This window comes from Lutjanus erythropterus, chromosome 3 (assembly GCF_056507025.1).
Source record: "Lutjanus erythropterus isolate fLutEry1 chromosome 3, fLutEry1.hap2, whole genome shotgun sequence".
NCBI lineage: Eukaryota > Metazoa > Chordata > Actinopteri > Lutjaniformes > Lutjanidae > Lutjanus > Lutjanus erythropterus.
This window is the reverse complement of record NC_139319.1, coordinates 30587323-30602569: the sequence shown is the minus strand read 5'-3', so window position 1 is coordinate 30602569 and position 15247 is coordinate 30587323. Positions and strand designations below refer to the sequence as shown.

Genomic DNA, 15247 nt, shown 5'->3' with positions numbered 1-15247 from the left:
CCCTGGAAATTTTTCAGCTGTAACCAGAAGAGGTCACTCAGTAGAGTTCAGATCCCCTCCTGGCAGAATATAGTGAAGCACCTACTGCAATGCAAACACAACTGCCAGATACAACACACACACACATACACATGCACACACACGCTCAAGTGATGCAAGTGATTGCTCACGCCTGGCGGGAATAATATTCACTAATTCAGAGAGTAAAAGAGAGTAAAACTATTAATGCACTAATCCATGTTGACTAATTGATAATTAAATGAAAGAGTTCTGGTATTTGAAGGGTATTCTTTATTCTGTTGACAGAAGCCGCCTGTTGCTCATATTTCCAATAAGTTATTAATTATTCATGACAATTTGGCAGCTCCAAAATAGACATTAGTTCAGTTCAGCATTTGTAACTATTACTGTGTCATCAAATCAGGTCTGCTCAGCCTTTTTCCCTTCAAGTCTCACGTCTCACAGCGTACAGACAGCTCTCATTATAGCTTGTTTATACTATCTAATGGTTAATATTCAGGACAAACAGGGCAGGATTCGGTTTTCAGGACATCTGCTCGAAATTCTGGACTGTCCTTAATTTTTCAGGACGTCTGCTCACCTTATTCCTGCCCCACTGACAGCAATGGAAAACACACATTTCCTTATTTGTTCTTTTAAAACCTGATTTTCTGTGTAGCAGCTAAAATGTCACATTGACTTGACACCGAGGGCGACACAACACAATGTGTTTAGTGTAATTTGAAGGAAACAGACAAGTGTTAGAGGCAAAAGTGAGAGAAAGAGAAGCTTACACAGAGAAGCTTAACAGTCACATCGCCCCGATGGGGTAAAACATCCATGAAGATTGACACTGGTGCTCCACTGGTGCCAGCTGTACCAGTCGGCTTGTGGAACTTTTCTGAACGTGCAGAGAGGATGTGACTGATTTAAACTGGAGCTCCCCTTTGTGCCCTGAGGCGGTCTAAATGTTAATATATGGCTGTCTGACATTCTGGTGCTGCAACCACTGGACTCTGAACCTCCACAGAGAGGTCGGAGGAAGGTTGAAGAGAGGCGATAGAGCAGCCCTTGGGTGGATATGAGAGAGAAAGGTGTAGATGAGAGGTGAGGGAAGGAAGGTTAGGGATCGATGAGAGTGGTGGATTTGGTGAGGGAAATAAGCGAGGGAAGGTAGATTCCAGGGAGGAAGAGAATTATAAAAATGATGTGGAAAAGTAAGGAGGGATAAAGAGAGGAAGAAGGATAGAGCAGCCTGGCATAGCTGCAGGGTTTAAGGGGCTTTGGGGGACTGGAGGATAAAGACGTGCCCCAGGCCACTGGACCAAAGCCAGGACTCAGACACCTCTGTGCGTGTGTGTGTGTGTGTGTGTGTGTGGCCTGAATGTACCAAGAGCCCCTGAGGAGAGCCAGCAGTGCACATCTGTTCACCTGTGCATTCCCACCTTACCAGGAACTGTGGCCAGAGGAAACCAGGTCTGGACCAATCAGACTGAAGTCAAAGGTTTTCTTTACTCTGCAGCAGCAGAGTTATCGCAGTCTTTACAATTGACCTGTTTTTCCCTCCATTTTCTCTTTGTCAAGTTCCTACAGAACGATAATTTATGATGCTCCAAACCAGAACGCATTTGTTTAAGTGTTATTTTTTTCTGTCGGGGCAGCATGCAACCAGATTCTTTTAGCAGTGTGACCGCCAGTGTGTTCTGGACCACACTGAAAGACTGCCAACATAACTGGCATCCTGTAAGTCAGTCATGTTTAATTGTAATGCAAATTACATACGGGCTCTCTTACTTGCAGCGGATATTTGTGAACACAGTAGTGACCCCAGACTCTCTTAAAAACTCGCACTGTTTTGAGAGTTGCTGAGTGAGGAGAAACTTTATAAATGTTGCCAAACACTGTCTACGTCAAATTCTTAATTATATGGGCTTTCTCATAAATTCGGCAAATGTTAAACATGAAGTTATTTCTGTCGTGAAACAAAGATTGTATGTGTTTGTCCCAACATGTTGGCTGCTGCTGTTGAGCTGCTGGTTAAAAACAACAATGTATTTTGCAAACTTGTTTGTTTGCTTACAGAGTAGGGAAGTGAAACAGCTACAAATTCTTAATCATTTGTGCCTTCTCATAAATTCAGCATTAAATGCAATACCTCAAGTTGTTTCTTTCTCCTTGTAAAAAACGTGTTGCTGAGAAGAGCAGACGGGAGAGGTGATGCACACTTTTGCTCTCTGCCTCTGTCATTAATACCTTTCTTCTTTATCTGTGACGTGAAAACTTTAGATTTCCACACAGTCAGAAAAATGCATATAGAGTGGGAGAAGTGAAATGTGGTCACTCAAGATGCATCTGGAGATGCATTGCAGTGTCAGGTGTGAACTCATGTACTTAGAGCTGTCCAGTTGTGATTGGATCACCCAGGATTCATGTTAATACCACATCTGACGAGGGCCTAATCTATGGTGGCCGACGAGGGCAAACAGGCAGCATATACAGAAAGGCACCTCCGTTGTATGACTGGATATGCAGCGTTTTCCTTTTGCATTTGTTTTCTTACGTGCAGCGTGTCTCTGTCTTTGCAGCTCGTTTCTATATATGTAACTTGTTTTTCTATATGTAGCACATTTGCTTTTGTCGGCCACCGTACTAATCTCATGTCTGTACCCAAAATATGAACCTGGAGGGAGCAGCTTGTTAGCTTAGACTTGGATAAAGATTGGAAATAGCAGGAAACAGCTGACAACAAAACCCACCTACCAGCACCTCTAAAGCTCAGTAATTAACTCCCCAAACTAACCAACTGCTGGCTGCATTGATATTTATCTGCCCGATAATCACAGCTGTTTCGATCCTCTCATCTACTGTAAGTCTCGGCAAGAAACTGAAAAGTGTTACTGACTGCATGGTGTTGGTTAGCAATGGAGCTTTATCACATATTATTATGAAAAAAGTTGAATCTGCAAGTAGATAAAACTGACTGTTTAGTAAAAGTAAAACAATCAACATGACAACTTATATACAAAAAAGCCCGTACCTGACAGATAATAAAGCAGAGCCTTCCCATGAAAAAACTGCCCCTTCCTGCTCCTACAGAAATTAAAATTAAAATTAAAATTAAAATTAAATCTAGCAGCTTTGAGCACTCAATTGATCTATCACATCAGAACAAAGTTGAATTCAAGTTTGAAGTTTGAATTCGTTCAAAGTTGGCCCCTTATCCCCAGCTCAACCAAAGAGAGAGCTAGAGGGTGAACTGAGAGAGGGAGTACAGTTAGCAAGACTAAAGCAGCGAATCAGAAAAGTAAAATGTTAATTTCTTACTTTTTTGCAGTGGGTATGTTCCAAAGCACAAATGACAAAACCCACACCTTTGCACGTTGGCGGATTTGTGTGAATTAAGCTGAAGTATTTCAGTTTTACATGGACTTACATGGAGTTTTACGGACAGTTTCCAAAGTCTCTGCGGTCATTAATGGATGATGTTGAGGACAGCGCTTCCAAAAAAAAGAGGGTAAGCATCAGCAAACGCCAGCCTGATGCTGGTATCGGTATCAGTGCATCCCTAGTTATTGTTGTTCTATCTGGTGTGTGTGTGTGTGTGTGTGTGTGTGTGTGTGTGTGTGTCTACATGCAATTCCAGCTCCAGCATCTATGAGGTCCCAAGCAAAATGTTCTTTATGCCAGGCAGTATGTAAATAAGAGTCTCAAACTTGCTGTTCTGTTCATTTCTGTTTTTAGGTTTCTGACATTTCTCCAGCTGTAGCTTCTGCCTGGATCTGCCTCTCAACTCAGAATATTTTTACCCAGCAGGTAGTGGGCAGAACCGTGCAGGGACAGAAAACGGTATAGCAGCTTAGTTTGTTATCCACTGCAGCTGCAACGCTGTGTGCCACATTAATTGTGATCACCACAGGCACTGTATATGTAGTCATCTGAACAAACATACTGTAATGAGGATGATTTAACATTTCCAGGCAGTGAAGAGTTCAATTAGTGTGTTTGTGTATGTGTGTTGATTTTCATGTGGTTTATCTGACGTAGCAGCTTCAATTTCATTGGTACCAAAGTGTTTCTCTCCCCAAACACACACACACACACACACACACACACATTGATCAGACTATCATGGAGTGGTCTGCACAGTCATCATACCGTGTCAATAATTCAGATCTAAATAGCATAACCAGCATCAAATGACTCTCCAGTTTGATCAGAGGAGACCAGGTTTATGAACTTCAACAGCCACAGCCACTTCAACAGTCACTGAATCAAAGCATTGATCAAAAGCTGGCGTGTATAAAGGCTCAGACGCACTGAAAGCAATAATTGACATGTCTCATTTGATGTACGTCAATTGATGCTCCTATGGCGCACCGCAGGCATCCAATTTGAAATGCCAACACCATAGAACCAACAGTAGTTTAGGAAAAGGTCGCCATTTATGTAGATTAAAATATCATAATTATTATTAATAATTTATTTCTTCAATAAAATATTGTTCTCTGGGGAAAAAAATCCTTCCTTTTTTCAGGTCAGTCTATAAAATGGTGCATGATATTCATGTTTTTTGTATTATTTTGAACAGTCAGGATGATGTAGTTATTAACAGCAATATACAACTTTTTGAATGTTTCACGCTACAGCAGACAGAAAACTGAACACCATCATCCACTAAAGAGATGAAGAGGGAGAGACAGCACCTGATCAGTTCATCATACTTTATAATAATGCTGGACAGCGATAAACATTTCATTAAGGAGATAAGCACATGTAACATAGATCTGTCTGTTTGTTCTTGTTAACAGAGAATCCAGACTTCACTGATAAACCACAGCACATTAAGAATCACAATTAAAGAAAAGTTTTTTCTTTTTATCACATCAAGACTTCTGTCCACGTTCACACACTCCCTCTCCCCTCTTACTCTATGCACCGCATTTCTTTTTAATCAATTTATTGTTTTTACCTGGTTTTAGGTGGTGCTGCAGCCCCGCCAGCACCCAGTTCTCACGTCCATGCCTTTTTTTTTACTCCTTTTAGTTCTCTCCAAACAGGTACTGCTGCTGCTGACAAAAATGAGGCTAGATCCACATTTGACACTTCAAAATTTAAACAAGGTCAGAGTAGGAGTGTCAGTGCAGTTTGTTGTGCATCATAACATGTTTGATGCAGTTGGGAAGAACACAACCCAAATAGACCAAATCTAATCAAACTGGGCTTCATTTTTTTTTTTAGCTTTTGCCATTATGACAATTGATAGTAGCATATTTATCTATTGAGCCACAAAACACACCAATTCAGGGGATAAGATGTTAAATCGAGAATGCTAATTTTTAATATGGTCCCAAGCTATTAAAAGACACATTTTTAAAAAAAAATCCTCTTCTTGTGTACCCATGGATCCTTACTGTAAATATTATTAGTAGTCAGTGACAAGACACAAATTATTTTTTGATTTTGTTTGCATTATGTAACATATTACACATATGATGTTTGTCAATTCAAAAGATAATTGTACATGACAAGTATGCCACAGGAGGTTGCAGAAGTTTTTTGTAGTTTAGTTTTGTGTGAAACCGTTGCACAATATATGTCATCAACACCAATATTGTTTTCCCTTGTTATCTTACCTGAAATGTTTTATCCAGCGACTCCTGGTCCTTTTATCAGCTGAGAGGCAATAAACGAGCAAGACTTGTTACTTGTGTGACTACATCCTGCTACGAAAACACACAAGCTTTGGTTAAAGGTAGCCTTTGGATGGAGACAGTCATGATGTCACTTATACGACCATCGGGTGTGTCGCCTTTGTAACTACATATCTTCACAGTCTTATACTTCAACAGTTAAATAACAAAAGCGGCTGTCTTGATTTGTTAAATTATCTGTTAATTTGACAAATATATGTGTGATTCATGGCACAATTCAAAGGTGATCAAAACATTATTTGTCTCCTGCAATTAACTACTGAGGAGGGACTTCATCTTTCTATTGTGGGGTCCCCAAAAGCTCTATGTTAGGGCCTCTCTAGTTAATCGTGTACTGTATATAAATTATACATTGTCAAAAAAACATCACTACCAACATTTGAGTTTGTGGACATTCAGTAAATACAGAATGTCATTTTGCATCGCTTGTGACTTGTTCTTAAATTAAGATGTCAAACTACTATGCCAAGCAGAACAGGCACAATCAAAATGACACTATTTAAATGATGACACAAGAGGTTCCTTAACAGAAATGTCAAAATGCCCCGTTGTGTGAAACAAATTTTAGTTTACTGCCACTTTTAAATAATATATGACTTGTTTAGTATCTCAGATGTCTGAGTCACAATTTCTTTTCACAACTTTTCCTTTATTGTTTGTCCTTGACAGATTTCCCAGATCTCATTCCCAGAAACCAGTGATACAGAATCATCAGCATACAGCAGAAGTTTGCATTTCACTGCAGCTGTTGGGTCATTGTTAGCCATAGGTGAGCCAGGTGGTCACCAAGAGCATGAAAAGGGAATTTTAGACACCCGCTCTACTTTTGAAAGCCTGTCACACACTGAATGTGAGATAACATTTCATTGTTAATACACCCACATCTATGGCTGGGAGACTCACTGGGGGGCTGCCTGCTGGGAACATAATGCTTGATGATATGAAATTGCTGGCTTCTGTTAGTTTGTGACCCTCACGCTTTTCTTTGATTAATATAACTGAGGTATGAAGCCATATCCTCGAATGACAGCAGTTTAAAACGCCCCCACTTGCACTGCGTTAAAACACTGACCACACAGTGTTGTGAGAAAGCAAGCTGCGAAATAAAGCTGCAGTTTGAATTAATGATATGACAACAGCAGAGAGCAATTGAGGCGGACAGCTTTGACTTTCAAAAACAGTCCTTTTACATTTTTTCAGTAACATTTTGAAGGTCAACCACATTTTGAACTGCTGCTGCTGCTTAAAAAGTTTAGTATTTTGTCAATATGAACTCCTGTGCAACCACAGATTCACACTGGCACACTCCAAGGACAGGATACAAAATACTGCACTACAATATACAAAATACTATAGAAAACCATCAAACGAAAGCTGTTATGCAGGTTATATTTTCTTAATGCAGAGCTATTAAGCTGTCAAACATCCAAGTTGCTTCACTAATTGTAATGGAGGCCTAATATAGGCAAAATGTTCACTGGAAGCTGTTTAACTGAAATGAAACTGAATAAAATATTGAATTGTGAAATGTGGGCAGGAGATTTATAAATGAAAGTCGGATACTGATAATACCTTCAGGACAGGAATGACAGAGACTTGGATGTGGAGAAATAAAAAAGACACTCCACAAATGATCAGAAACCTGCATAATGTTAGTGTCATACAAGGATATTAATAATAAGCATCCTGCTTATCCCTGGTATCCCAAATATAATTAAAATCAGGATGAGTCACAGCAGGGACTAGTGTGCATGTAAAGATATGAAGTGACAGACTATGACTACGATGATCACAAAATAAGACTGGGATTTGAGCAAAGTTGCAATCAATTAAAATATAATTAAAACCAGGCAAGGCAGATAAAATGAGAATAAGGCCAAAGCACATGAGCACAGAGGAAGTAACGACAATAAAATAAAATAGAAGGGCACTCAGAGAGCGCAGACCTCTGCCAAGGCCAATAATCCATTTTTCTATGCAATGCAAATCTACAAATGCAAACTTCACAGTCAATATTATTGCGTCTTCTCATTAAACATAAAGTCTGAGCATTTTTACTCAAGATCTCTGGTGGAATTCATTGCAGGCAATTCACATTTGAATGTGAGTGAGAGTATAATTAGTTGCATGATATCTTTTGTGTTTCTATAGTCACACTTTGGTGTGAGACAAAAGTTGTGGCAGTGTTACAGTTGCACCCATGAAACCACTGTCCCCACATGCTCCATAAGGACTGCTTTCTGTATGAAGACGATAACTGGTACCCACGAGTGTGGACTGTTTTATTGAGTTGTCATTTTGTTACAATTGGCTGTTTTCACTATTGAGCTTCTCTACTATCTGCTGGATTTTACGATGTATGGAATTTCTTCCGCCAAGGCCAAATGAACTATCTCAAAATGTTAACGAAAATGAAAAATAATTTGTGTATCCATCCTGTTATTTGGATACAATCCCAAATTTTACTGAGCTCTTCTGTGGTCCATGCTATAGGCCTCCACTTAGTTTCATGAAAATTGGGCCAATAGTTTTCCCGTATTCCTGCTGACAAACAGACAAACAAACAGCAGCAAAAACGTAATCTCCTTGGCAGAGCTAGTAAGATCAAATAAATCGGGAAGAGAAAAGTGTTAAGAATAGATTTAAAAGGAGTTTAAAGAGGCTAAGTGTGTCTGAGTTCAGTAGGCAGAGAGTTTCATGGTGTAGTTGCTCTACTAATAAAAGCCTGATCAACAATCAGCAAACTGTGACAAAGGGTGGGAGTAACCTGCAGGGCTCCACAGAGGGCACATACCAGGTCAATAAATCAGAGACGTATTTAGGAGCAAGGACGTTTAAGGCCTTATAGGTGGGGTAATAAAATTTAAAAATCAATTCAAACAGTGGGCCAGTGTAGGGAGGTAAGCACAGCATTGATGTGATCATGCCTCTTTGTCCTGGTAATGAGTCGAGCAGCAGTGTTTTGTTCCATCTGGAGGTGGTGAAGGGAGCCCTGGCTGATACCCAGGTAAATAAAAATAAAATTGGCAATAGAAAGATCAGTCCCCTCAGGGAATATAGGGATTTGTCGCCTCTGGCTTCGAAAAATTAAAAGAAACTGCTGCAGTTGCCATATATGAAACAGAGGCCCTAATATGGAGCCCTGGGCACCCCACTAATAACCCTAAATCCTTGGAAAGGACTGAAGACATTATACATGTGAAAACATGTGAAAAGAGAAAGGAGAAGTACTTAATTGTGCAGTTAAACCATCAAGTTTCTGTGTTCAGGATTTTTTGGGCAGACCTGAAACATGGTGGTGATGTGCTGGAGCCGTGGTCGTTCAACACTGTATAAGCTCCACGAACCGACACACGAACGGCAACACCTCCCACTCCCATCATTCAGTGACTCTCTCAGTCCAAATCAGCCCATCAGTTCACTTCAGCTCACTTTGTTCCAACAACCCGACACAGAGGCGAAAAATACCATCATGTCACCGTCCTCTGGCTCTGGTGGCTCAAACATGTCTGGACATGTCCAGTAAAGCTGCTAGACAGAGCGTCTAATGTTTGACACTGAGGCAGTGGAGTGGATCATCTGCAGCATTTCAGAGCAGAGAAAGCTACTAGTCTTTTCATGATTTTGAGACCTAATTTGATATATTTAACATTTTTTCAATCATTCAGATGTGGCTGGTTAGTTAATAACACGTTTCTGTGGTGTGACAAACTCTGAACACAAATTTATTGTTGTTTTACAGTGCCCTTATTATTATTATTATTATTATTATTATTATTATTATTATTATTATTAGTTTTACTTACCCAGTTGTGCAAGTGAGTTACCCAAAATTAATTTTACATGCCCCTGTACAAATTGTTTTATTTATTGTTTTTTATCAAACAACAGCAAATACTTAAGTTAATTATCATGTTTAATCAAGGGCTGCAACGAATAGAAGATGTCAGAAAATCATGAACATGTTCATCCAAAGCCAAGGTGATGCCTTTAAATGTCTCATTTTGTCAGCCCCCAAACCAAAGATATTCAGTTTAATACAATGATATAAAAGTAGATTTACTTGCCCAATATGGCATCTTACTTGCCCTGGGCAAGCAGGCAGTCCTCATTGTTGAGCCCTGCTAACAGTCCCATTGTAGTCCCATAGTCCTTGACCTTGGATACAAACCAAAGTTGTGATAACTTCTTGAGACATACACATGAGCATTAAATGAACAGATAAAGGGTCGTTTGTGAACTCCTTTTTTGTGAGTAGACCCTCTGATTGAACTTAGATTTGGACACATGGTTCACTCTCACAACTGTTATGTCGTGTTGCCTTTATTGAGCTTTGTATCCTCCAAGCACAAGATTTGTTTATTTAAGAACCACTGGAGCGAGTGGCATGCAGCGACACTTTGATGGTGGATTTTTCTCATTTGTGGAGCTGCAAAGGACATCATAAAAAAAAAAAGTTTTCCAGTGTTGGGACTGGAATAGGGGCACTGCTATATCCTAATGATGTTTAGAAGGTGGTCCTGCCTCAGAAACTTTTGTACAAACAACCGACTGTCACACAGTGATTTATGTTGTTTGTCAGATTTGGCAGCAAACAGTTTGTTCTGTGTAAAGTCGGGATCAAGGCACTTAATTTTAATTTCCAACTTCAGAAGAATATGTTCAGTGTGTAAGGGTGTTCCTGCTCACACAGCTGAGCAACTGAGAGCAGTTTGTGACAACTTGTTAAATGTGGAATCTCTCCATCTTTTTTTTCTTGCTTTTTTTTTCCTCTCACACTTTCTCTGTCTGGCTCCCTCCATCCTCGTTCTTCCTCTCCTCTTCCACAGGCCGACTGTCGCTCCAGAGAATACCTTCGCATACACTTCCCAGCTGCAGATACACAAATCAAAGAATGACGTAAGTGACAAAATACATCTTACACAAGCGGGTTCTCACTGTCTGATGTACACTCACACATACACGCACAAATAACTTGTATGTGTGTTACCTTGGCACACGGTGAGAAAGGGAGTGATTTACACAGTCTTAAAATAGGCTTAAAAGTCACAGCAAGTGACTCACTGAGGATTTTCCTCAAATCCTAAAGTAAATCCTGGTAGAAAGCCTAATCATTCTCATCTAATTTGCTGTTTAAATTAAGCAAATTTATTTTCAAGGAGAATAAACATTCTGGTATCTGTGGAAAACTCAGGATTGTTTCAGAATTTACCAGAAAATTGTTTTTATCTAAATTTCTTCATTCTGCCTTATTAGGTAAAGCACAGTGGGGCCGGGGGGAGGATAAAACAAGACAATTGCTTAAATCAAACCTGTGAAATTAAAGCCATTCATTTCAAACACTGTGTAGCCTCCACAGTCCTGAACTCTGTGAGGAAAACATTCTTTAGTCGGCTGGGATTCTTTTTTTATTTTATTTTTTATTTTTTTGCTCAATGGTGGGAGCTTGAACCCAGGCGCCTTGTTTCAGTGACAGAACACACCACTATACTGCTGCAACAAAGGGGAAAGTTTAAAGGGACAGTCTGGATCACTTAAAGTGGGGTCATATGAGGTACTTATCCATAGTCAGCATATCACAGATAGATAGTAGATGGCAGTTTTCAGGCCCCCAGTTTGGAGAAACAGAGGGATGTACTGCTGTGGACAGGGTCAGTAATAAAATGCATTTTATCTATATATATTCTAAATGTGGTGTACGCTAGTGTCAGCTAGTTTTGATTTCCTAGGTGGGCCTTTTATTAAGTGGCTAAAATATCTTTTGCTACTGACCCTATCGACAGCAGTGCACTGCTTAACTTTGATCCTGGTGAGAGCTTGTGTACCTGCTTCAGGTGTGTGCATGAGGCTTTGGTCTGAGAGGCTACATTTGACATCTAGGCTAAAATCATGGTGTAAATGGCGTTTTTTTGGGTCAAATGTTAATGTTGTGGCTTACGGACACTTGGCTTACACCACATGAGCAGTATGTAGACATTTTGTTGTTTTGTTGTGTTCTTGTTTACATTTTAAAACTGGTCACCGTTCACTTCAATTGTACTGGATTTGGCTGCAACGCTGTTTTCCTCTGAAGCTCTGGGAGTGTTTTGTGAACTGGAGATCTTCACCCATCCTCACATCAGCAGAGGGGTGAGTAGATATAGAGTGAAATTACATTTTTGGGTGAACTATCACTTTAAGAACCTTTGACAAGTTCTCTGCATCTTTTGAGGGGTGTGATGGGGCAGAGGTCAGCCAAGGACGACTGAGGTTAAGCAGAGCACACAGGCAGAAATAGAGAAAGAACGATGAGGAGAGAAAAAGCCTTTGATCCTGTGATTCTCATCTGAAATAACAGGCATCGCCTCTCAGTTCGACCCTACCTCCCTCATTACCGATCAAAGCCACAGACCGCTAAAATACTCAGATGCTTCGAAAACTCAATCATCATTCACTCTCACCCTCCAAACCCAAGTACTTTCAAGCTCGCACAGAATTGAACGCTGGGGACCGACGTGCAGCTGCTTGTGTGTGAGCTCACACTCACAGGTTTGTTCACAGTTGCTCACACGCAGGCAAACGAGGGTGTGTGCACTCTCACATCCCTCAGTGTACCCCACTGGGAAACATAATGGGATGTCCGTGTTCATCCGCTCCGGAGCTCCCTGATGTGGTGAATCCTCTGAGCGCGCTCCACTCTTTGATCAGCCTCTCTACAAAGAGACGGAGACAGGGAGAGAGGCTTTGTGCTGAGTAGGCAGGGCTCTAGAAGGTTCCTCTAGGCCTTAACCCAGCTTTGCCCCCTCACTCTCAACAGGCCGCAGGCACATTTGATAAGACGCACTGTACCTTTGCAGCTACAACTGGTGATCTGTAGACTGCAGGCCTGTGATCCCTTCATTTACGTCATGGCAAGACTATAAATTGCATCTGTGCATCATTATCAACAAGGCAGTGAACATTTGGGTACATAACTAATTAGGCAGGTTTGATTGTCTGATCTCAATAGTTTTTGCTGCAGGTGGCACTAACATAGTCATTTACAAAGCGACTGATGTTTTAACTTGTACTGTCTGAGTCAGTATAGTTATGTTGGCAAAATTAAAGCATGCGATCTTGATCATTGATGAAGTTGAAGCAGACAAGGTCTTGTACTGGTCCATGATCCTTTGATCCTTTTTAGGTTATTGTTGCCCATGGGTGTACAACATCAGAGCAAGTCAGGATCAAGTGTAAACAAATCTAACCAGCATGCATCATGTGGCAATCGTGAGATCAAGATTCAAAAATGAAGTTTGATTTGAATGGCCAAAGCATCTGTGGAAAAGAGTTTGAAACCACCTCCAAATGTGGCTTGAGTCCAGTTTTCAAAATAAGGTGTCAGATGTCAGACATACTGATGATTATTTTGTCTTTAGGCAGAGTTTAGCAGAGTTTGATGAATACAGAATAAAAAGTACATTTTTGTGCTTGGGTTTACTGGGAAAATTAAATGATTACACTAAAATAAAAAAGAGGGGAATTTGCGGGCTGGTTTTAACAATTAATTGTCTCATGGACTGGATAAGCCCTGGGCTGGTACTTTGAGAGCCCTGGTGTGAGACAAATGTTTTAATAGAAGCCACTCAGATTTCTACCTAAAGAAACCACCATTTCTTCTACAAATGTTATCTGATCATCTCCAAATTTTGGGCATAAAGTATTTAGGTGAGCCATAAAATCAGGAGTAGGAAACTGCAGGAGATTGCTGGTTTCTTTACTGTAAATAATTCTACCTTTTTGAAGACTTATATTTTGTCCGTCACCTTGGATCTTCCTCATGGGCCTCCTATATGTGCAACCAGCTGATGTTGCATTAACTTGTTTTCAGACAGGCTACTAGCTCTTTGTGATTTAAGACAGGCAAAGGCTGAAAATCAGTCTTTACTGTAGCTGCGAGCTCTAAAGTAACAGGCTGAACTCATCCCAATGTTCACCTGCAGATTGTCTTGGGGAGCCAGCGGCTTGACAGCGGACTGAGGTCTGTGCCCCTGGGTGGCAGAGGGAGAGAAATAGAGTTTCTGTCTCTGTCAAAGAGAAAGGAGGGAGACATGAAAGACGGAGCAGCAGGAGAGGAGATGAAGAGATCCGAACAGAGGAGGGAAACAACAGGGGTGCGGAGGGAGGGAGGAACAAGGAAGAGTGCAGAAAAATCAATGCCTGTGCAAGAGAGAAAAAGCAAGGAGTTACAGCAGGAGGATAAAAACTTATCAGTGGTTAGAGTGATGGAATGACATGCTGGAATTAACTTCTACTGCTATTGGTTACTTTTATCGCCAAACAGCAACACGATTTTACTGACAACTAAACTATAGAAATACAATACTTCAACTGATCTGGTCTCTTTTACATGGCAGATTGTACTGTTCTATCTTATACTATATTTTATAGTTTGTCACTTGCATGATGAATATTTTCACTAGGGTTGCACCGATACTGATACCAGCATCGGGTATTGGTCCAATACTGTCCTCACGTACTCGTACTCATACTCATAAAACTACTCCGATACCCCAAACCCGATACCACCAAGCAAGTATCGCTTGTATTGAGCAAACATCTAAGGAACTGCCACAGCGCAGAGTTCAAGGCGTTTGCCGATGCTTACCCTCCTTCTTTGGCCGCGCCATCATCATCAGCAAGAGACTCGCTGTCCTCAACATCATCCACTAATGACCACAGCGACTATGCAAACTGCCTGTTCTTCACCAAAACGGCCTGACAGCACAGGACACGCAACTTCACTCTTCGTGTTTCACAGCAGGGTCAACAAAAGTGTTGCACACATGGCACCACAGTCATACCTGTCCCCCCTAAACAATGACAGGTAGGAACTAATTAGCTCTTAGAGGAAGAAGAAACTTAAACACTACACATGTAAATGTTAAATTAAAATACTAGTTAAAACGCTATAAATGATAATGAAATAATTATCATGTAACACCATTTATAATAGTAAACTAAATTCTGCATACCCATAATAATGTGAAATTATTATGCTGAAATATACACAGTTAACTGCACAGCTTAATAAGGAACACAAAATCAGTAAAGTAACTTACTACAAATAATCTAAAAATGTCATGTGTATAGTAACTATGGTTACACTTGTAGCACAAAACAGCAACAATGATTTGTTACATTTAGAAAGTGATCGTCTAATGAAAATAAAACATGTTTTAAAAGTTATTGTAAGGAGTTGGCATTATTAAATACTCATATCGGTACTCAGTATCAGCAAGTACCCAAATGTAAGTACTTGTACTCGGTCTGAAAAAAAGTGGTATTGGTGCATCTCTAATTGTCACAGTGAACACCTTTAAATTTTGGGTGAAAAAAAACAACAATTGTCAGCTCTTATTCTACTGGAGATATTCTTTGACACTGAACAAACAGTAGAGTAAAGCTTTCCTAAGTTTATATTGGTTAAATGACAAGGAGGCAAGCCCTTTGTTTTTGCAGTTTGCTCAGTTTTTCAACGTGCATTTAAACTTCACATCATAACATTTTTGTTAGAC

The 15247-nt window shown here is 40.2% G+C and overlaps 1 protein-coding gene across 3 annotated transcripts in view; it reads left to right on the top strand.

Annotated features, from left to right (window-relative positions):
* LOC146330262 (endonuclease V-like) overlaps positions 1-15247 on the top strand; it is an 89084-nt gene that overhangs the window by 36235 nt on the left and 37602 nt on the right. Inside the window, exons 8-9 of one of the 3 annotated variants that reach the window (XR_014769264.1) lie at positions 10541-10610; positions 11785-11840. The exons of 1 other annotated variant lie outside the window; for it this stretch is intronic. Coding sequence is in view for 1 of the 2 variants with exons in the window: in XM_084713511.1 (XP_084569637.1) it covers positions 10541-10609 (69 nt within the window). In the remaining variant the exon portion in view is untranslated. The remainder of the gene's footprint in view (positions 1-10540; positions 10611-11784; positions 11841-15247) is intronic. One more of the 3 variants, XM_084713511.1, reaches the window with a different exon arrangement.